The sequence below is a fragment of the Pongo abelii genome, chromosome 19, assembly GCF_028885655.2.
Source record: "Pongo abelii isolate AG06213 chromosome 19, NHGRI_mPonAbe1-v2.0_pri, whole genome shotgun sequence".
In the NCBI taxonomy this organism is placed as follows: Eukaryota; Metazoa; Chordata; class Mammalia; order Primates; family Hominidae; genus Pongo; species Pongo abelii.
The window spans coordinates 88,583,531-88,604,453 of NC_072004.2; the positions used below are offsets into that span (position 1 = coordinate 88,583,531).

General features: G+C 48.0%; 3 protein-coding genes across 5 annotated transcripts in view; 1 reads left to right on the plus strand and 2 right to left on the minus strand.

The window, feature by feature from the left end:
- Positions 1-1,424, minus strand: part of SLC39A11 (solute carrier family 39 member 11) — a 564,735-nt gene extending 563,311 nt beyond the window's left edge. The window contains exon 1 of the mRNA XM_054535708.2: positions 1,081-1,424. The gene's annotated coding sequence lies outside the window, so the exon portion shown is untranslated. The remainder of the gene's footprint in view (positions 1-1,080) is intronic.
- COG1 (component of oligomeric golgi complex 1) lies at positions 1-16,959 on the plus strand. Its single transcript, XM_002827778.5, has 14 exons — positions 1-969; positions 4,966-5,210; positions 5,357-5,538; positions 5,683-5,853; positions 8,322-8,478; positions 9,019-9,229; positions 9,562-10,353; positions 11,451-11,597; positions 12,083-12,244; positions 13,982-14,109; positions 14,597-14,705; positions 15,178-15,287; positions 15,635-15,710; positions 16,766-16,959. The coding sequence occupies exons 1-14, from the start codon at positions 655-657 to the stop codon at positions 16,901-16,903; spliced, it is 2,943 nt and encodes a 980-aa protein (XP_002827824.3). The 5' UTR covers positions 1-654; the 3' UTR covers positions 16,904-16,959.
- The window catches only part of VCF1 (VCP nuclear cofactor family member 1), a 27,494-nt gene continuing 22,389 nt past the window's right edge, over positions 15,819-20,923 (minus strand). For all 3 annotated transcript variants that reach the window (XM_002827783.5, XM_002827784.4, XM_054535713.2), the window contains one exon: positions 15,819-18,226. In XM_002827783.5, the coding sequence (XP_002827829.3) occupies positions 17,981-18,226 (246 nt within the window). In that variant the 3' untranslated portion in view covers positions 15,819-17,980. The remainder of the gene's footprint in view (positions 18,227-20,923) is intronic.

A 20,923-nucleotide genomic window follows, 5' to 3' on the forward strand; every position in this document is an offset into this window, starting at 1 on the left:
CCTCCCCCGTGGCCACCGAGGTCAGGCTCTCGCAGGGAAAACGTCTTCAGGGGCTAAACGTCGGTTTTAAACGAAATGGAAACCCCCCAACACGAATCAACAGCAGAGGAAAAGCAGACGCCAAACAAGCGCTCAGAACCCCTTCAGGGGCGGCGAGGTAGCTCTTCCCGGGGAACAGCGAAGGGCGCGATGTCCCTCTTCCTAAAACTGCACGCGGGGAACGATCCGAGACCCAGCGGCGGCGAGCGCGCCCGAGTCTGCTCGCGGGCGCCAGGCGCGCGGAGAGCGGCGGCTGCGGCTGCGCCAACGCCGTCAGTCCGCGGAGCCGGATCCCGACTCCTAACTCCCCAGAGAAGCTCTGCTCCTACGGGAAAGGGAAGACTTCAGCCACAGTCTCGCAGCCAACTTGGCGACCTCACCTCTCTGGCGACCTCACCTCTCTAGCGACCTCACTTCCCAGCCGGCTCCGTTTAAGAAAACCCCGCGCAGGACCGCGCCCGCCCCCCGCCCCCCGCCCCCCGCCCCCGCCCCCGCGCCCTCGGGAAACAAACATGGCCCCCGGCGGGGCGGAAGGGCTTCCGCCCCCCACGAAGATGGCGGAGGGGGCGGGACTAAAAGGGCGTAGGTGGATCGCCGGCGGCTGACGAGTGCACCATGGCCACCGGGGCAACCTCACCCGCGCTGAAGCGGCTGGATCTGCGCGACCCTGCGGCTCTTTTCGAGACGCATGGAGCGGAGGAGATCCGCGGGCTGGAGCGCCAGGTTCGGGCCGAGATCGAGCACAAGAAGGAGGAGCTGCGGCAGATGGTGGGCGAACGATACCGCGACCTGATCGAGGCGGCCGACACCATCGGCCAGATGCGCCGCTGTGCTGTGGGGCTAGTGGACGCCGTGAAGGCCACCGATCAGTACTGCGCCCGCCTCCGCCAAGCCGGCTCGGCCGCGCCCCGGCCACCGCGGGCCCAGCAGGTCAGTCCCCGTGCCCCCAACCTGCGGCCCCGCAGGCGGGTCCCGGAGCCCCTGGCCTTGCAGATCAACCCCGCCCCCCGCCGGTCAGTCCCAGACCCCGCGAGTCCTCACCTTCGTTAGCCAGGAGCCTCTCCGCCCCTCACCCTTTAGGCTCCCCTCAGGGGACAATGCCAGCCTTCCTTGCACAGATGCGGCTGCTGATCCGTTCTGGAAGTGCCGTTCAACAGGTTCTTCAAGCGCTTTCCCCCGACTTCCGGGCCTTGATTCCTACACCTCACTGGGCTCCTTTCAATTTTAGCGGAAAACGCCAGGGGTCTCTGTCTTGACAGTTCAACGCTCACCTATATAACATGTCCTGACATTTTCCTCAGATTTCTCTCCTATGTTGACACCTGCACTCCAAGTCATTTCTTCCTCATCCCAACCTTCCCCTTATCCCTCCCCAAGAATAACTTCCACAACCCCAAATAGCTGTTCTACCCTTTGGGAGTTGTTGAGGGTAGTACCAGCCGTCAAGCCCTTAACTTTATCTGTGTATGTGACAGGGTCTCCCAAAGTGCTGGGATTAGTCATGAGCCACCACAGCCGGCCAAGCCCTTACCTTTTAATAGCTGAACATTTTCATTTTCAGAACTAAGGCTTTTTTCATTCAGGTTATCCTTATCCCATGTTCTTCCCCCCAAACGCTATTGATTAGACACGATGAGGAAGGATGGGAGGTAAACAAACACATCCTCATATTGGAGCTGCAGCTTGCGTTCCTAAAGAATTTTTATTGGCCGGGCGCGGTGGCTCACGCCTGTAATCCCAGAACTTTGGGAGGCCGAGGCGGGTGGATCACGAGGTCAGGAAATTGAGACCATCCTGGCTAAACGGTGAAACCCCGTCTCTACTAAAAATACACAAAATTAGCCAGGCGTGGTGGCGGGCGCCTGTAGTCCCAGCTACTTGGGAGGCTGAGGCAGGAGAATGGCGTGAACCCAGGAGGCGGAGCTTGCAGTGAGCCGAGATCGCGCCAGCCTGGGTGACAGAGCGAGAGCCTGTCTCAAAAAATAGAGACAGAGTCTCGCTCTGTGGCCCAGGCTGGAGTGCAGTGGCGCGATCTCGGCTCACTGCAACCTCCGCCTCCTGGGTTCACGCCATTCTCCTGCCTCAGCCTCCCAAGTAGCTGGGACTACAGACGCCCGCCACCATGCCCGACTAAGTTTTGTACTTTCAGTAGAGACGGGGTTTCACCATGTTGGCCCGGCTGGTCTCCAACACCTGACCTCATGTGATCCGCCTGCCTTGACCTCCCAAAGTGCTGGGATTACAGGCGCGAGAGCCACCGCGCCCGGCCCCTTAAAGAATATAGACCTAGCAATGAACGAAGTGAAAGGGCATGGAGGTTGAAAAAGGTAAACAGGGAGTTTTTAACAGCCTGGGAGAACTTACTGGGACATAAAAGAAGAAATTGAAAAGTACAGTCTAACTCCAGTTTGGAACTTTTTCATGCTATTTGAGCTTTTCAGAAATCCTGGTCAGTAGACTGGACTGACACAATAGAACTATAGGAAGTTGCAAATAACTTTGCAGATTTTTGAAATGAGTGACCTCATCCCTCCCAAAGCTAATATTTAGTACACGTGTCCCCTTAGGTGGCCAGCCTTTGCTGTAACTGAGTCATGCTTCAGGGTTTATGAAAACGCTAACTTGAATTATGCATGGTTTTAGAAATGTATTGATTTTCATAGTTGTTATATCTGGCTTATCCTCGGTCTACCCCACAAAAATTTGAGTGTCTTCTTCGTTCACATTACAAAGAAACAGAAGTCCCCCAATTCCTGCTCTGAAGGAGCTTACAATCTGGTCAAGGAAATAAATCCATGGAAACTTGACAAGAAAAAAATGTAAAAAATTTTAGAATAACAGGTCAGGCACTGTGGCTCATGCCAGCACTTTGGGAGGCCAAGGGAGGTGGATCGCTTGATCACAGGAGTTTGAAACCAGCCTGGGCAACATGGTGAAAACCCATCTCTACAAAAAATACCAAAAAATGAGCGGGCATGGTGGCACATGCCTGTGGTCCCAGCTACTTGGGAGGCTGAAGTGGGAAGATCTCTTGAGCCCAAGAGGTCAAGGCTGCGGTGAGCCATGATCGCACCACTGCAGCACCCCAGCCTGGGCAACAAAGTGAGATGCTGTCTCAAAAAAAAAAAAAAAAAAAAAAAAAGGCTGGGCGCGGTGGCTCAGGCCTGTAATCCCAGCACTTTGGGAGGCTAAGGTGGTGGATCACTTGAGGTCAGGAGTTTGAGACCAGCCTGGCCAACATGGTGAAACCCTGTCTCTACTAAAAATACAAAAATTAGCCAGGTGTGGTGACACGCACCTGTAATCCCAGCTACTCAGGAGACTGAGGCAGGAGAATCACTGGAACCCGGGATGTTTGATTCCCAAAATAATTGTGTATATTTACCCTAGGAGTTCTGAGGGAAGTCAGTTTAGGCTTAGGTCGTTCTTAGTAAGGAGGGACCTTAAGGGCATGATGAGATTTGGAATTTAGGTGTCTTAGTCCATTTGTGCTGCTATAACAAAATACCTGAGATTGGGCAATTTATAATACAAGTGTATTTTTCACAGTTCTGGGTCTGGGAAGTCCAAGATTAAGGCACTGGCCTTTGATGTCTGGTGAGGGCCTTCTTGCTGTATCCTCACGTGGGGGAAGGTAGAAGAACCTAAAAGTTGCCTCCAGCCCTTTTATGAGGCACTAATCCATTTGCTGTGGTTTGGATTTGTGTCTTGCCCACGTCTCATGTTGAATTATAATTCCCAGTGTTGGAGGTGGGGCCTAGGGGGAGGTGACTAGATCATGGGGAGGGATTTCCCTCTTTGGTCCTGTTCTCATGATAGAGTTCTCATGAGATCTGGTTGCTTGAAAGTGTATGGCATGTCCCCCCACCTTCTTCCTGCTTTGGCCATGTAAGACATGCCTGCTTTCCCTTCTGCCATGATCATAAGTTTCCCTGAGGCCTCCCTAGCCATGCTTCCCGTACAGCCTGTGGAACCGAGGGCCAATTAAACTCCTTTTCTTTATAAATTACCCAGTCTTGGGTCCGTCTGTCCTTTCTTCCTTCCTTTTTTTTTTTTTTTTTTTTTTTTGACAGAGTCTCGCTGTGTTGCCCATGCTGGGGTGCAGTTGCACGTTCTCGGCTCAACTGCAGCCTCTGCCTCCCAGGTTCAAGCAATTCTCCTGCCTCAGCTTCCCGAGTAGCTGGGATTACAGGCGTGCACCACTACGCCCGGCTAATTTTTTTATTTTTAGTGGAGACAAGGTTTCACCATGTTGGCCAGGCTGGTCTCGAACTCCTAACCTCAAGTTATCTGCCCACCTCGGCCTCCCAAAGTGCTGGGATTACAGGTGTGAGCCACCGCGCCCTGCCTTGAGTATTTCTTTATAGCAGTGTGAGAATGGACTAATATGCTGTTCATGAGGGAGATGTTTGAGGGAGAGAAAATCCTGAAGTAAGGATAGACTCAGATGAGTAGAGGCCTAAAGACTGAACCAGATGGTGGCTTGGTGCAGTCAGTACCTTCCTTGGTGAAAAGGAACAGTCAGCAAAGAAGTCCATGGTGCCCCCCAAAAAAACAGAAGAAAAAGTAGGAAGGCTGAACATCAGAAAAGGATGGAGAAAACTCACATGAGTAGTAGTCCACAGGCCTTCATGCCATCGAAGCATCAAGAGGATCACTGATAACCAGATGGTGAGATGAAAGTTTGCCTCTCCGTGGGGCTGAGCAAAAATGCACGCATGTGTAGGAAAAACCATGGGATCTTACAACACTCCTGACTCCGGCAACTCTTCTACACTGGGCTTTGATGACTTGCTGAGTTGCACTGAACCCAGCTTAATAGAAGTTTTGTATCCTTAAATACCCCCAGATTTCTTCTCAAGCCTACAGAACACTGAGATTGCTTTTGTTCGTTCTTCTGGTTTAGTTCTGTGCCTTCCCCTGCAGCCACAGCAGCCATCCCAGGAGAAGTTCTACAGCATGGCTGCCCAGATCAAGCTGCTCTTAGAAATTCCAGAGAAGATCTGGAGCTCGATGGAAGCCTCTCAGTGTCTCCATGCCACACAGCTCTACCTGCTCTGCTGCCACCTCCACAGCCTGCTCCAGCTGGATTCTTCTAGTTCCCGATACAGTCCCGTCCTCTCCCGGTTTCCTATACTCATCCGGCAGGTGGCAGCCGCCAGCCACTTCCGGTAAGTGGATCCAGCATAAAGAGCTGCTCTGGTGGTGGCCAAGCTTCTCACTACAGGTTTATGGCGTGTCTTCTTTCCTGATGTACCAAAGCTCTTTACCCAAGATGTGAAAAATACTCTGGTGACCTTTGTCATCATTTTTCTAGGTCAACTATTCTGCATGAAAGCAAGATGTTGCTCAAATGCCAAGCCGTGTCTGACCAAGCTGTGGCCGAGGCCCTGTGCTCTATAATGCTCTTAGAAGAGAGTTCTCCTCGCCAAGCCCTCACAGACTTCCTGCTGGCCAGAAAGGCAACTATTCAGAAACTTCTCAACCAGCCACACCATGGTGGGTGTGGCTTCTGGCCAACATTTGGTCCTTAAACATGGGATGGAGAAGGGTGAGCTGCGGGAGACTGAAGCCTCCAGAGCATCCTCTGTCTTTCACTTTGGGAAAGGTAATTGTTTCAAAGAGGATGGTTTCTTCTTTTAGGTGCTGGTATCAAGGCTCAGATCTGCTCATTAGTGGAGTTGCTGGCCACCACTCTGAAGCAAGCTCATGCCCTTTTCTACACTTTGCCAGAAGGACTGCTGCCAGATCCAGCCCTGCCATGTGGCTTGCTCTTCTCTACTCTGGAGACTATCACAGGCCAGCATCCTGCCGGTGAGCTCTTAGCCAAGCTTTTTAAATTCTGGTTCACTCAGCTGATAATTTGCTCAGTATCTACCGTGTGCCAGCCACGGTGCTAGGCTCTGGGGATGGAGCAGTGAACGGGACAAATAGAGGCCCTTCCTTCATCGAGGCCACAGTTGAGTGGTAGAAGCAGGTATCAGACTCACAAATATGCGAATATCCATTTAGTGTCAATACTGGTCATCGCTAGAAAGGCTCAGTACAAGTTGCCTTGGGAACACTGAATGGAAGTAACTCACCAAGGTCAGAGAAGGCTTCCCTGGAGAAGCCTTTAACCTGAAAGCTGAAGGTTGAGTGGGAGTCACTTAGATGAAGAAGGCAAGGAACAGGCTTTCAGGCAAAGGGAAGAGGATGTGCAAAGATCCTGAGGCAAGGAGAAACTGTAAGACAGCCAGTGAGGCATTGGGTGAGGGGGAGAGCTGCTTGAGCAGAGACTGGAGGTGGGGACGGGGGCCAGATAATGCTCAACCTTGTGAGCGAGGCTAGGGAATTTAGACTTTATCCAAAGAACAGTGGAAGCCTCCTGGGACCTTCCAGGCTTGGTGTGGACCCTTTGTTATATGTGCCCGTGCATCCTATACTTTTATTTGGTAGCATTTATCGCAACAGAAATGAAATAAATGCATTTGGCTTTTAGGTGGCAATAGATCCCCTTGGGGCTAGAACGGATGCTGAGAGCTCACTTAGGAGGCTGTTGCCACGATCCAAGTATCAGCCACTGGGAGCTTGGGTTACGAAGGAACAATAGAGATGAAGCTAATTGCAATGCTCAGACGTTTGTTTAGGAGGAGAGGATTTGGTGACAGATTGGCTGTAAGGATGTGAGAAGGGAGGTGACCAAGTTAAGTAGAAATGGAGCTGGTTTGAAGTGGCTGATGATGGGTTCACTTTGAGATGGCCCAGTGCTGTGGCTCACATCTATAATCCCAGCACTTTGGAAGCTGAGGCAGTCCACGAGTTTGAGATCAGCCTGGGCAGCATAGTGAGACCCCATCTCTACAAAAGATAAACATTTGCTGTGTGTGGTGGCATGCCCCTGAGGTCCCTGCTATTTGGGAGGCTGAGGCAGAAGGATCATTTGAGCCAGGGAGGTTGAGGCTGAAGTGAGCAGTGACTGTGCCACTGCATTCCTGCCTGGGTGACAGAGCAAGAACCTGTCTTAAAAAAAAGGAAAGAGAGAAAACGTTGCATTGGCGATGCCTGAGGCCTTGGAATGGGACTGTGAAGCGGGCAGGTGCCTGAGGGCCCAGAACAGATCGCTGGGAGGTCTGGTTGGAGACACACTGTTGTGCATCGCATGTGGCTGTTATTTCAAGCTGTGGGAATGGATGACATCATCAGTAAGGAGATGACAGAGGACTCTGCCTTATGGAACTCCAGAAATCCAAGGTCAAATGGAGGTGTCAGCAAAATTGACAAAGGAGATACAGCCAAAGGTAGAAAGGAAACAGAAGAGTGCGGTGGTGGCCACGTGGCTGTTTCCAGAGACAGGTGCTTAATGTCGCCTCATCTTGGCTCACTTTATCTTTCAACTCCACCTCCTTATGCTTCGCTTTCCCTCTAGGTGCTTACATTTAGTACCTCATCCCACTCAGGAAGGGTGGGTACTGGCTGACTTGTCATGGCTTTAGAAAGCAGTACAAGGGGCCTTGGGAGGGCCCTGGGTTTCAAACTCCAGAGGGTGCCTTATGCTCAGAACACTGTGAATGGGGCCTCCCAGAGTTGCACAGTGCAGGCCTGTCCCCTTCTTGACAGGTCACCTTTGAAAAGCTATGAACGACTCAGTTAATCAGGATAAGCAGTCGTCGATTCTTTCCTTCCATCTTCGAGGGAGGTAGGAGGATTGAGAGGAAAGGGAAGCCATTACCTTTTACTGTTTTGACAACTTAAGTTCTACTTTGAAAACCCCCAGGACTGCACAGCACTCATTTCTTCTTTCTACTCTTTTGATCCCCGTTTTTGTTTCCTCCTGATCTTTGCCATTCTTCTCAACCAACAGAATGACCAGAGTTGTGGGGCGGCTGCCGCACTCCCTGATGGGACCTCACACGTGTCCTGTACTTTCTCTTTCCTTGTATTTCAGAAGTCCAGTTTGACCTTCCAAAGGAAAACTTGATAAGTTTTGGAAATTCCTTCTAAGTCCATCTTTTATTTATTTATTTTTTTGGAGACAGGGTCTCACCTTGTTGCCCAGGCTGGAGTGTAGTGGCATGATCATGGGTCACTGCAGCCTCGACCTCCTGGGCTCAAGTGTCCTCCTACCTCAGCCTCCCAAGTAGCTGCAACTACAGGTGTGCACCATGACGCCTGACCAATTGTTTCTTTTTTGTAGAGGTGAGGTTTCACTGTGTTGCCCAAGCTGGCCCGGCCTAACTCCCTGTTTTAATATGCACTTCAAAGGATGGCCTAGATGGCTTCTCACTTGGCCTTCTCTTTAGGAAAGGGCACTGGTGTCCTGCAGGAAGAGATGAAACTCTGCAGCTGGTTTAAACACCTGCCAGCATCCATCGTCGAGTTCCAGCCAACACTCCGAACCCTTGCACATCCCATCAGCCAGGAATACCTGAAAGACACGCTGCAGAAATGGATCCACATGTAAGTAGCCAGAAAGAGCTTCCCTGCAGCTGGCAGGAACCACCCATGCAGCCTTGTACAGGGCATTACAAGGGTCAGCGAGGCATGTGCAGAAAGCCTGTCCTAGATGGCGTGCTGCCCATCAGCCACTCACTCTGTGACCCATTGCCACCTTTGAGGTCATTCAGCACCCGCTGTGGGAGAACCAAGAAGGAATTTGTCTTTCAAAAGGTTACGTGGGAGTTTTAAATTCTCTTTATGTGAGAGTTCTGCAACTCCTGTTTTTACTTAATGCATTGTTTTTTTAAGCCATTCCACAGGGTCCAGACTTGCGTATATCCTTGGGGAAGCAAGGGTAGGCCTGGTGCGGGCAACAGACTGCATGCCCCAACCCAGCCAAAATGCTCTGTGTTGCTACAGATCTATCAACACTGAGACACATAGATATTTATCTACTGGAACTCAGATAAGAGATTGTCAAATGGGATTCTGATGTTTTTCTTAATAAAGATGTGAACACCATGCCTCTGATGGAGCCCAAAGAACATGATTCTGTTGCAGGTGTAATGAAGACATTAAAAATGGGATCACCAACCTGCTCATGTACGTGAAGAGCATGAAGGGTCTCGCGGGAATCCGGGACGCCATGTGGGAGTTACTTACCAATGAGTCCACCAATCACAGCTGGGATGTGCTATGTCGGCGGCTTCTGGAGAAGCCGCTCTTGTTCTGGGAAGATATGATGCAGCAACTGTTCCTTGACCGATTACAGGTGAGCTGGACGGTCACATGGTCTACCTGTTTTATGGCCAATCCTAGTGGCATTTTGACTGTCTTGGGAGACTTCTGTCACTTCCCAAGTATATTCTTTTCCTGCTTAGTAACAGATCCAGAGTCTAGAGCTGAAAATACACCAGGCCTCTGTCACTTGGTCGGGAATGGGCCCATGTTCCTCAATAATGGCTTTATTCTCTGCCAACACCACGCCATCTTTCTGAAGATGGTGAACCTTCTGAATGCTAGGATAAATTACCATTTGGTACTCTTGTTTTGAAATGTCCTTAAAGGAACTGTGATTAGAACTCTTCTCTCATTCTCTTTTAGACTCTGACAAAAGAAGGCTTTGACTCCATCTCCAGTAGCTCCAAGGAGCTCCTGGTTTCAGCTTTGCAGGAACTCGAAAGTAGCACCAGCAACTCCCCTTCAAATAAGCACATCCACTTTGAGTACAACATGTCGCTCTTCCTCTGGTCTGAGAGTCCTAATGACCTGCCTTCCGATGCGGCCTGGGTCAACGTGGCAAACCGGGGTCAGTTTGCCAGTAGCGGCCTCTCCATGAAAGCACAAGCCATCAGCCCTTGTGTACAGAACTTCTGTTCTGCCCTGGATTCTAAGCTGAAGGTTAAACTAGATGACCTCCTGGCTTACCTCCCCTCTGATGACTCGTCACTGCCCAAGGACGTTTCTCCCACACAGGCCAAGAGTTCTGCCTTTGACAGATACGCAGATGCGGGGACCGTGCAGGAGATGCTGCGGACTCAGTCCGTGGCATGCATCAAGCACATCGTGGACTGCATCCGGGCAGAGCTACAGAGCATTGAAGAAGGTGTGCAAGGGCAACAGGATGCCCTCAACAGTGCCAAGCTGCACTCAGTTCTTTTCATGGCCAGACTCTGCCAGTCCCTGGGAGAGCTGTGCCCCCATCTGAAGCAGTGTATCCTGGGAAAATCAGAGAGCTCAGAGAAACCAGCAAGGGAGTTTAGGGCTCTGAGAAAACAGGGAAAGGTGAAAACTCAGGAAATCATTCCTACACAGGCCAAGTGGCAAGAGGTTAAAGAAGTACTCCTCCAGCAGAGCGTGATGGGCTACCGGGTCTGGAGCAGTGCAGTTGTGAAAGTGAGTGATGTAACTTCTTACCCCTGTCTTGTCTCACTTCTGTCGTATTCCAGTCTTGCCAACCTCAATCAGTTCCTTCAGTAGTAAAGGCAAAACAATTCTGATTTCATACAGTTAACTTTATCTCTGCCAGAAAGTTCAGTAAAAACTTTTTTGGCCGGGCGCGATGGCTCATGCCTGTAATCCCAGCACTTTGGGAAGCCGAGACGGGCGGATCGCGAGGTCAGGAGATCGAGACCATCCTGGCTAATACGGTGAAACCCCGTCTCTACTAAAAGAATACAAAACATTAGCCGGGCATGGTAGTGGGTGCCTGTAGTCCCAGCTACTCGGGAGGCTGAGGCAGGAGAATGGCGTGAACCCAGAAGGCGGAGCTTGCAGTGAGCAGAGATCACACCACTGCACTCCAGCCTGGGCAACAGAGCGAGACTCCGTCTCAAAAAAAATTTTTCATTCATTTTTAGCTTAGATTCTGTAGACAGAAAAGCTGCATTTTTTCTTTGCATCAGATGAGAATGAAAGACCTTCTGCCTGCATTTCCTCTCTTTAACCTAAATATCATATTCCCAGTAGTCTCCACTTGTACCTTAAGAGGTAGTATTTGGGCCAGGCATGGCGGCTTATGCCTGTAATCCTAGCACTTTGGGAGGCTGAGATGGGTGGATTGTGTGAACCCAGGAATTCAAGACCAGCCTGGGCAACATGATGAAACCCCCTATATACAAAAAGTACAGAAATTATTCAGATGTGGTGGTGGACGCCTGTAGTCCCAGTTACTTGGGAAGCTGAGGCAGGAGCATTGCCTGAGCCTAGGAGGTCGAGGCTGCAGTGAGCTGTGATTGCGCCACTGCAATCAGCCTGGGAGAAGACCAAGACCCCGTCTCAAAAAAAAGAAGTGGTATTTGACATTTATAGGGTAGTTAGTAACAAAATTCCCATGGCTGATACCATTGATAATTAGCCAAAAGAGGACTGATACCATCACTGTACCTACAACTTCAGCAGCTTGAGCTGTTCTCAGGATTACACAGATTGTTTTAAAGAAACTCTACAGAGGATCTGAGTGGCTTGTGTGGATATTTGCCTTTTATTACCAGGTTTTGATTCATGGATTCACCCAGTCATTACTTCTAGATGCTGCTGGCTCAGTTCTGGCCACAGCCACCAGCTGGGATGAGCTAGAAATTCAGGAGGAGGCAGAGTCTGGCAGCAGTGTCACATCCAAGATCCGACTGCCTGCACAGGTGAGCAGGGACCATGGGCTGAAAAAGGGAATAAACTGCTCCGTGGAAAAGAAGAAAGATTTTAGAAAATCATTCAACATACAACTTCTGAGGAATAGCTGAAAGTAACATCTGTAACTTTCTACTGTGGGGGCATAGTAGATGTAGGGCTAAGTAAATGGCAGACTGCTCAAGAAGCCAGTTAACCATTCTTTCCTTTTGTAGCGTAAGCTCTGTGCTAATTAGGGAACCACTTACTTGCCGTGAAATCAGCAGCATAAAACACAGGCACCTCTTCTAGATCAGCCTCAGACTGTGGAGGCAGTAACAGCAAATTGCACTTAACCAGGGGCCTTGTGTCTGCTGAACAGTCTGCCTGTAAGAAGCGTTGCTGAGAGGGGTCAAAGTCCTGGCACATAGGCCTTGTAAGATGAAGTGGATTCACTTTCACTGTGTGTCATTTAATTGGTACAAGTTGGCAATGTGACATTTCTTTGTTCTTTTAGCCATCCTGGTATGTACAGTCCTTCCTGTTTAGTTTATGCCAGGAAATTAATCGGGTTGGAGGCCATGCCTTGCCAAAGGTGACATTACAAGAGATGCTGAAAAGCTGTATGGTTCAAGTAGTAGCTGCCTATGAGAAACTTTTTGAAGAAAAACAGATTAAGGTAGGTGTCTGAATGTTTGCCCATTAAAAACACAAATTAAACAAAAGAAAACCTTAGCATTGTCTTGAGTTCGAGCAGTTCACATCAAAGACTCAAACTGTTAAGGATCACCCAGCCCAGGCATCGGGTCCCATAAAAATGCTCTATCTTAGGAGTAGCACCCAGCGCTGTGAGTTTACTTACACTCATTCCAAAGGGTCGAGCAGATCTTCGCTAAGAAGGCAGCTCAGCACAGATGAAAACACCAAGACCCAGAACTTTGGGAGGCTGAGGTGGGAGGATGGCTTCAGCTTGGGAGTTGGCGGCTGTAGTGAGCAGCTATCATCTCACCACTGCACTCCAGTCTGGGCGACAAAGCAAGACCCTGTCTCTTAAAAAGACAAAACAAAAAAATCAAAAAACAATGAAAAGGATCAGAGCTTCAAAATAAAAGGCCTGGCTCCCAACCTCAGTGCTGCCACTTGTTCACCGGGGGCTCCAGGCAAATCATTAACCTCTGTTTCCTTAGGACCAAATGTGATCCTGTAGATAAACCGCTCAGTGGTTTCCTCACTTGTAAAAGGCAGACAGTCCCCGGCCCCAGCCACAGCACACCCACCTCAGGGGTGACTGTGGGGAGTTAGAGAACGGTTGCCTGCCACACAGTATGACACACAGAGGTGCTTACTTACAGGGAGTTCTTGTCTCCCAACCCTTCACACCGCTTTCACTGTCTAGGAAGCGTTCTGCCCTTGGTGTATAATCCCATTTCACTAGTAACTTTTTTTTTTTTTTTTTTTGAGACAGAGTCTCACTCTGTCACCCAGGCTGGAGTGCAGTGGCACCATCTTGGCTCACTGCAACCTCAACCTCCCAGGCTCAGGAGATTCTCCCACCTCAGCCTCCCAAATAGTTGGGACCACAAGGCATGCGCCAGCATACCTAATTTTTGTTATTTTTTGTAGAGACAGGTTTTGTGATTTTGCCCAGGGTGGTCTCAAACTCCTGGGTTCAAGCAAATCGCTTGTTTCGGCCTCCCAAAGTGCTGGGACTACGGGCAGGAGCCATCGCGCCTGGCCAGTAACATTTTTTAAGAAGGAACATGGTCAGGTGCGATGGCTGACACCTGTAATCCCAGTACTTTGGGAGGCCAAGGCAGGCGGATCACTTGAGGCCAGGAGTTTGAGACCAGCCTGACCAACATGGTGAAACCCATCTCTACTAAAAATACAAAAATTAGCCGGGTGTGGTGGCATATATCTGTAGTCCCAGCTACTCAGGAGAGTGAGGCAGGAGAATCGCTTGAACCTGGGAGGTGGAGGTTGCAGTGAGCCCAGATTGTGTCACTGCACTCCAGCCTGGGCAACAAGGCGAGACTTTATCTCAAAAAAAAAAAAACCTAAGGAGGAACAAATCCTGATTTTGGAAAGAATTCAGTAAGTCTTCTCTAATGAGCTTCCTCAAAACACTTCTCCTTCAGGCAAGGAGCCCTTTTTTCCCCTTTAGAACAACCATTTACAGCATCTGAGGCCTTTTTTAAGGGCCAGTTCTCTTCCCTGCTGTTAGGTTTTTAGTTTTAAGATCAAGTTTCCAACATAATTTGTTTTGTTGTTGTGAGATTAAACTGGCCATATGAGTATTAAAACCATCTGCTTGTGAAATAGCAAGCTGAAACTCAACCAAAACATGAAGCTGTTTATTACGCTCGCATACCAAGTCCTCTCTCTTCATGGGTGGGGACGGGGAATTCATTTGCAGAAAGAAGGTGCATTTCCAGTCACCCAGAACCGGGCGCTGCAGCTGCTTTATGATCTGCGTTACCTCAACATTGTTCTGACAGCCAAGGCTGACGAGGTGAAGAGTGGCCGGAGCAAGCCAGACTCCAGGTGTCGTATCCTCTAGGGAGCTATGTCAAGGCGGTCTCTTCCAAAAGCAAATAGTCCCTTTGCTGGGAAGCCACCAGAGTCAGCCTGTTATGCTGCACATTCATTGTGTTTGTTTTGAACAGTAAGTGCTCATGTTACCAGCAAGTTAAACAATGGCCGCCTGCTAGATAAATGCCATGCTCAAGTGAAATAGGTGGACTCTCATTCCTCTCTCTTCTGAGTCAGCCTAGCAGCTTCTGAGTATCATTTGAGCCCTTAGTGCCCTCCTTCTAGACAGAACAGGGGGAAAGGGTGGACTTCACTTAGACATCATGTCAGGTTGGAACTCTTGAGGGTGACTTAAGCACTATCATCAGTGACAAATGTACTAAGCCGGCAACTAAGTAGAATAAAACCCAACTCCACGATTTCTACAGCAGTAGGATATCATAAGATTGTTTTTGATCCTAAAAAGTGTGGACAGTAATGATCCTAATCCTTTTCTCAGAATTGAGAAAGTGACTGACCACCTGGAAGCCCTCATTGATCCGTTTGACCTGGACGTTTTCACGCCACACCTCAACAGCAACCTTCATCGCCTGGTGCAGCGAACTTCTGTGAGTCAAATCAAAAACATGCTCAGTGCGAACCAAGTGCCACGGGCTCAAATTACAAAATTAACCTGCTCGAGCATGTAATACTCCAGGATGCAGCATAGGGAGGGGGATAAGACACAAATAGCCGAGTGTAGTTACAAGGACTGAAAGAGGGTTAGATAAAATCTCACACACTGAGGCAACCAAGATTTGGCCCCTTAAGTTGTAAATAAGGATTATTACAGTTTTATCCAGGCCTCAGAAAGAGGAATAAAAACTCCCTGCCTCTCAGAGTCTGACCTGTGGGCAGTGATAAAAAGTAATCGTGAAGCATTAACGCACTCAGAACATTCCCCAAAATGACGGTTAGAAATACGATAGCGATGGGTGACTAACCTTTTTTTTTTTTTTTTTTTTTTTTTTTTTTTTGCCTTTCTTTTACCTGTACAATGAAACCTCTGCATTTTATTGAGCTCCACCTCTTCTCTGCCAGGTTCTGTTTGGATTGGTGACTGGTACAGAGAATCAGCTCGCCCCCCGGAGCAGTACGTTCAACTCCCAAGAACCCCATAACATCCTGCCACTGGCATCCAGTCAGATCAGGTAAAGGCTGCCAAGAGGCTTCTGCCAGGCACTTTGCGAGGCCGAGGCAGGCGGATCACGAGGTCAGGAGATCGAGACCATCCTGGCTAACACGGTGAAACCCTGTCTCTACTAAAAAAATACAAAAAATTCCTATAGTCCCAGCTACTCAGGAGGCTGAGGCAGGAGAATGGCATGAACTCGGGAGGCAGAGCTTGCAGTGAGCCGAGACTGCGCCACTGCACTCCAGCCTGGGTGACAGAACGAGACTCCGTCTCAAAAAAAAAAAAAAAAAAAAAAAAAAAGGCTTCTGCTGGGCCCCAGAGCTGCCTGTTTGTGCTACTAAATTCTTTCCTCTTGTTTTGGAGGTTTGGACTTCTCCCACTCAGCATGACAAGCACTCGAAAGGCTAAATCAACCAGAAACATCGAAACAAAAGCTCAGGTTGGTGCCAAGAGCAAGAGGCTCATCTGTGGATGGGTCCCCACCTCCCACCGAGCCACCCATGATCAGCTCCCTTTTAAATAACTGATAAAGAACTGAATGACAAAATGCACTAATGCTGCTTTTAATGGCGGCGCAATAGAGAAGTACAAGGTTTTACTAGATTGAGCTACTAGAAGGTGTAAAAGATGCCCGCTGACACTACCAAGTAGCCTCTTAATAGAAATGTAGAAAATATACAGGACAGGGTGGAGATGATCTCTTCAATTTAGTAGGGTGAAAGAGTTAACTGCCAACCCGGCACTATCATTGTACTCGTTTGGAAAAAGTCTGTTTTGTTCTGGTGATGGTGGTTTTATCTTCCCTTTTAGTTGGGTGGGAAATAACAGAAGATTTGTTTCCCCAAAAGTTTGACATTTTCTTGTTAATACACGTTTCGTTTCAGTACGATGCCAACTGTTAAGCCTGCAGGAATCCTCCTGGGTATTTCTGAATTGTGCTGTGTGCACGTGTGTTTGAAAGCTCAAACAGCTTGTCTTCTTACAGCATTGAGTTGTTTGCTTTATTGTTAGACACAATATTAGCAGTGTATCCTTTCCGTATTCCCTACCATCGAACCCATTAAGATCTAAAATCCTTGTCAAGTATCTGGCTTTAAAAGTTGGGAGATGGTAGTTAAAAAAAAAAAAGCTCTTGCAAAAACCATCCAGTCGCTAAGCATGGGCTATGTTGCAGCCTCTTCCAGAACAGTTTCCACTGCAGTGATCTTTCAGTTCTGCCCACGTTAGGTTAGCAGGCTGTGGAGAGAGGTGCCTGTGTCTACCCTTTTCCTAAGACAGTCCTCATTTCCAAATTCTAGTTTTGTCACAAAGGCTCATGCTGTTGCGTGTCCTCTTCAAATCTGGACCGACAGCAAAGTCCTCTGACTAGAGCCATCGTGCTTCTCAGCTCCGCTTGTGTGTGCCGTGTGGACTCCGAGTGGCGTCGCACGGAGGGCGAGTGGGCAGGAGGGCTCAGGTCAACTCTAAGGCACTTTTCTCTACATCCAATGGCAGGTTGTCCCCCCGGCACGCTCCACAGCTGGTGACCCGACAGTTCCTGGCTCCTTGTTCAGACAGCTCATCAGTGAAGAAGACAACACGTCTGCACCTTCATTATTCAAACTTGGCTGGCTCTCTAGTATGACCAAGTAACATGGCGACACATCTGTCCCTCCCTAAATAAATACTACCACATTATTTCTTCTAAAGGTGCCTCTGCTCATCTGATTCTCAGCCACACCAATCTTTCCAGTTTCACTGATGGAATGTGGCCCCCTAGTTACTGTTGGGGGTTACTTTAAGCATCAAGTTAATCCTTGTCCCAAAATTTCACAATATTTGTTGCTTTAGACATCAGTTCGGGTAGCTTACATTTTATTAGCGTTCAACAACACCTTAATTGTTGACACTACAAGGTGGAATTGTCAATGAGATCATGTAAGCTGCTGACTGACCAAGTTTGTAGGACAAAAAGTCATTACATATTACTTCACTTGCAGAACTGTGCCGTGTTTCCTACTAAAGTCTGAGGTGCAGACTCTGGAGGAATAGTGACACAGAAGTTATCTGGGTATACAAGAATCTAAAAGACATTCTCCCTGGAAGTACAAATATATAACAAAGAGTAGAGACTATGATTAGGGAGGGTGCTTCACTGACAGTCTGAATTGGATCTGATTGTTCTCCTGTTCCACAGGAGAGAGTACTTTCAATACAACATCTACATACTGAGAGGTAGTATGGCAGTTAATTTCAGTGCAAGACTGAATCAAGCTTCCTATATTTTGGAAAAAAACTTATGTTTTTTCATGGAAACTAGATACTCTTTACTAGTTTATTGAATAAAAAAAATTGAAGATCCCGCATTTTTAAAAGGCCCTTTACATAAAGTACAGTTTCTAGTTGACAGATTTGGAAATCAGTCTGAATGGGACATACTATGGATTCAACACACAGAATGAGTTTTCCTCAAACCTCTACCTTGACATAGATTTGATACCCTCCCTCAAAAGAATCCTATAAAAAATTGCTTCAAAGCCCCTTTGAAATTGCAATAGTGCAGCAAAACCACAAGTAAACAACTGCCTGTTAACCTGTTATTTCAAATATAGACTGAAAAGCCAACAGGCATTTTTCGTGTGCAATTTTTCTTTTAAAACAAGTTGTAAGTTGAAATATCAAATCTGCACAGCGCTGTCCCTTCACAGAAGGCAAGAAACTGCCGGCACATCATGTCAGAGGCCGCCCTCGGTGCTGTAGGCTGTGGAAGTGGGCCTCCCTCAGGGTCTGGTTGATGTGGAAGTAGAGGCCTTGGCACAGCGCGGACTGCTCGGGCACAGGCTGAGGCGTGTTAGGGCTGGATCCGGCCATGGTCTGGCTCAAGCTGCCTTCCGGCCCGCTGGCCCTGTCCGGGCTGTTGATGCTGCTGCTGCTGCTGCTGCTGCTGCTGCTCCCACCACTGTCACTGCCTGAAGACTGGAAGGAAAGACAGAAACAGGGTCACAATCAGGCTGTTTTGTTTAAGAGCTTTACTGTGGTTTCATGTACAGCGCTCTATTAAGAGTACCTTTCCAGTTCAGCTTGAGGATGAAGACATATACTGGGCTTTGGAATTGATAAAGTACGCTCTCCTAAAACGTTTCATCCTCTCCTCACAGCCACCCTGTCAGGCTGAGCAGGATTTACTGTCCCTGATGCACAGCTCTAGGAGGATGGGTCCAGGTTCAAGCACGGGCTGCCTAACTCCAAGTCCTTTCAACTATATCCTAATTCTTTTACACGTATTCTCTACCTGCTTTTCCCATTCATTTCAATAATTTCCAACCAAAGAAGGCAGTTCTCAGCCTCCAAGGAAATGTATGAGTCATTGGGACAGGGTATAAAAAAGGTGACAAATAAGATGGCTTCTGGGTATAAGTGAAGATAAAAACTAAAAGCCTATGCCAATTTTGTTATCATCATAGACACAAAATGGTATTCTGTAACTGCAGGACACAGACCCTGAAAGGACTTTAATAGACTTCTGGTCAAGTTATCTTACGTGCATTATTGCAGTTCATATGTACATGTGTGTACATGAGCGTGCCTAACTTTTTCTTTAATGTAACTAACATGACTTGGTGTTTTACTCATCTTGGAGAGGCTACTCGGAGATCCCTGATAAGAGTCACTTTCATTCTGCAGTTCATGTTTTTTAAAAAAAAAAAGTCACTTTCAGAAATTCCCGCCTTCCACCACTAGGACTCTCAAAGGGGAGGGTGACACGAAGGACCCATTTCAGAATTATGGTATTTTACAATTTTTTTCTTTTTTTTTTTTTTGAGACAAGGTCTCACTCTGTCATGCAGGCTGGAGTGCAGTGGATCAAGCTCACTGCAGCCTCAATCTCCTGGGTTCAAGCAATTGTTCCACCTCAGCCTCCTAAGCAGCTTGTACTACAAGCGTACACCACCATGCCCAGTTAATTTTTTTTTTTTTTTTTTAGTATAGACAAGATCTCGCTATGTTGCTCAGGCTGGTCTCCAACTCCTGAGCTCAAGCAATCCTCCTGCCTTGGCCTCCGAAAGTGCCAGGCAGGAAAGATTACAGGCATGAGCCACCATGCCCAGCCTTATTTTACAATTTTACTATTGCATTTCTAATAAATGACAACCCTGATAACTCAATTGGCAGTACCCTTCTGTATTTACAATGCAATACAATATTGTATTCAGCACATGAGAAAGAATTCTAGTACTTAATATCTAGCATATAATTTTTTTTAGCCCTTTAATACATCCAAATTTATGTTCCCTTAGGCAAAGACATTGGTTCTGAAATGTCTGCTTACAACTAGGTAAAGTCTACACATAAGAAAAAAAAGACTGGAGGCCGGGTGCAGTGCCTCACACTTGTAATCCCAGCACTTTGGTTGGCTGAGGCAGGTGGACTGCTTGAGTGCAGGAGTTCGAGACCTGGCCAACATGGCAAAACCTCAGCCTGGCCAACATGGCAAAACCCCCGTCTCTATTAAAAACACAAAAAAATTGGCCGGGCGCAGTGGCTCACCCCTCAGGTCAAGAGTTTTGAGACTAGCCTAGCCAACATAGTGAAACCCCGTATCTATTAAAAATACAAAAATTAGCCGGGCATGGTGGCAGGCGCCTGTAATCCCAGCTACTAGGGAGGCCGAGGCAGGAGATCGCTTGAACCTGGGAGGCGGAGATTGCAGTGAGCCGATATTGCGCCATTTCACTCCAGCCTGGGCGACAAGAGCGAGACTTCGTCTCAAAAAAAAAAAAGGCTGGGCGCAGTGGCTCATGCCTGTAATCTCAGCACTTTGGGAGGCTGAGGCAGGCGGATCATGAGGTCAAGAGATCGAGACCATCCTGGCCAACAAGGTGAAACCCCATCTCCACTAAAAACACAAAAATTAGCTGGGCGTGATGGTGTGTGCCTGTGGTCCCAGCTACTAGGGAGGCTGAGGCAAGAGAATCGCTTGAACCCGGGACGTGGGGGTTGCAGTGAGCCTAGATCACGCCACTGCACTCCAGCCTAGCAACAGAGCAAGGCTCCGTCTCAAAAACAAAACAAAAAAATTATCTGGGCGTGGTGGCTCACGCCTATAGTCCCAGCTACTCAGGAAGCTGAGGTGGGGGAATCACTTGAGCCTGGGAGGTCGAGGTGGCAGTGAGCCAAGATTGCGCCACTGCACTCCAGCCTAGGCAATCGGAATCAGACTGTCTCAAAAAAAATAAAGGCTGGAAAGAAAGAACGAAATCACGGTAGTTACATTAGGATGGAAAGATTATAGTTGCTTGACTTTTTCTGCACTTCAACTTTTTTGCAGTGTGGTTATTATGTATTTTTATTATAAAAATGTATAAATTAAATAAACAAAATGCTGTTTACAGATATATATTTTAAAGTGATTTTTAAAATCCTAGTTCTATCCCTTTTTTGACCAAAAATTACATCCAATAATATGCATATAGATAACTTATCTGAAACAATGAAAACAAGCAATGTTCACAAAGCTGCCATCATTAACAAGACTAAAACCAAGACTTGTGATGGTGCCGAGGCCATTGCAGCTATGGTCACGTACCCCAATGCCTATAGGTAGCAATGAACAACCCCTCTTTCTAGAATAAAAAATAAAAATAAAAATAAAAACCTCATGAAAGGATGATA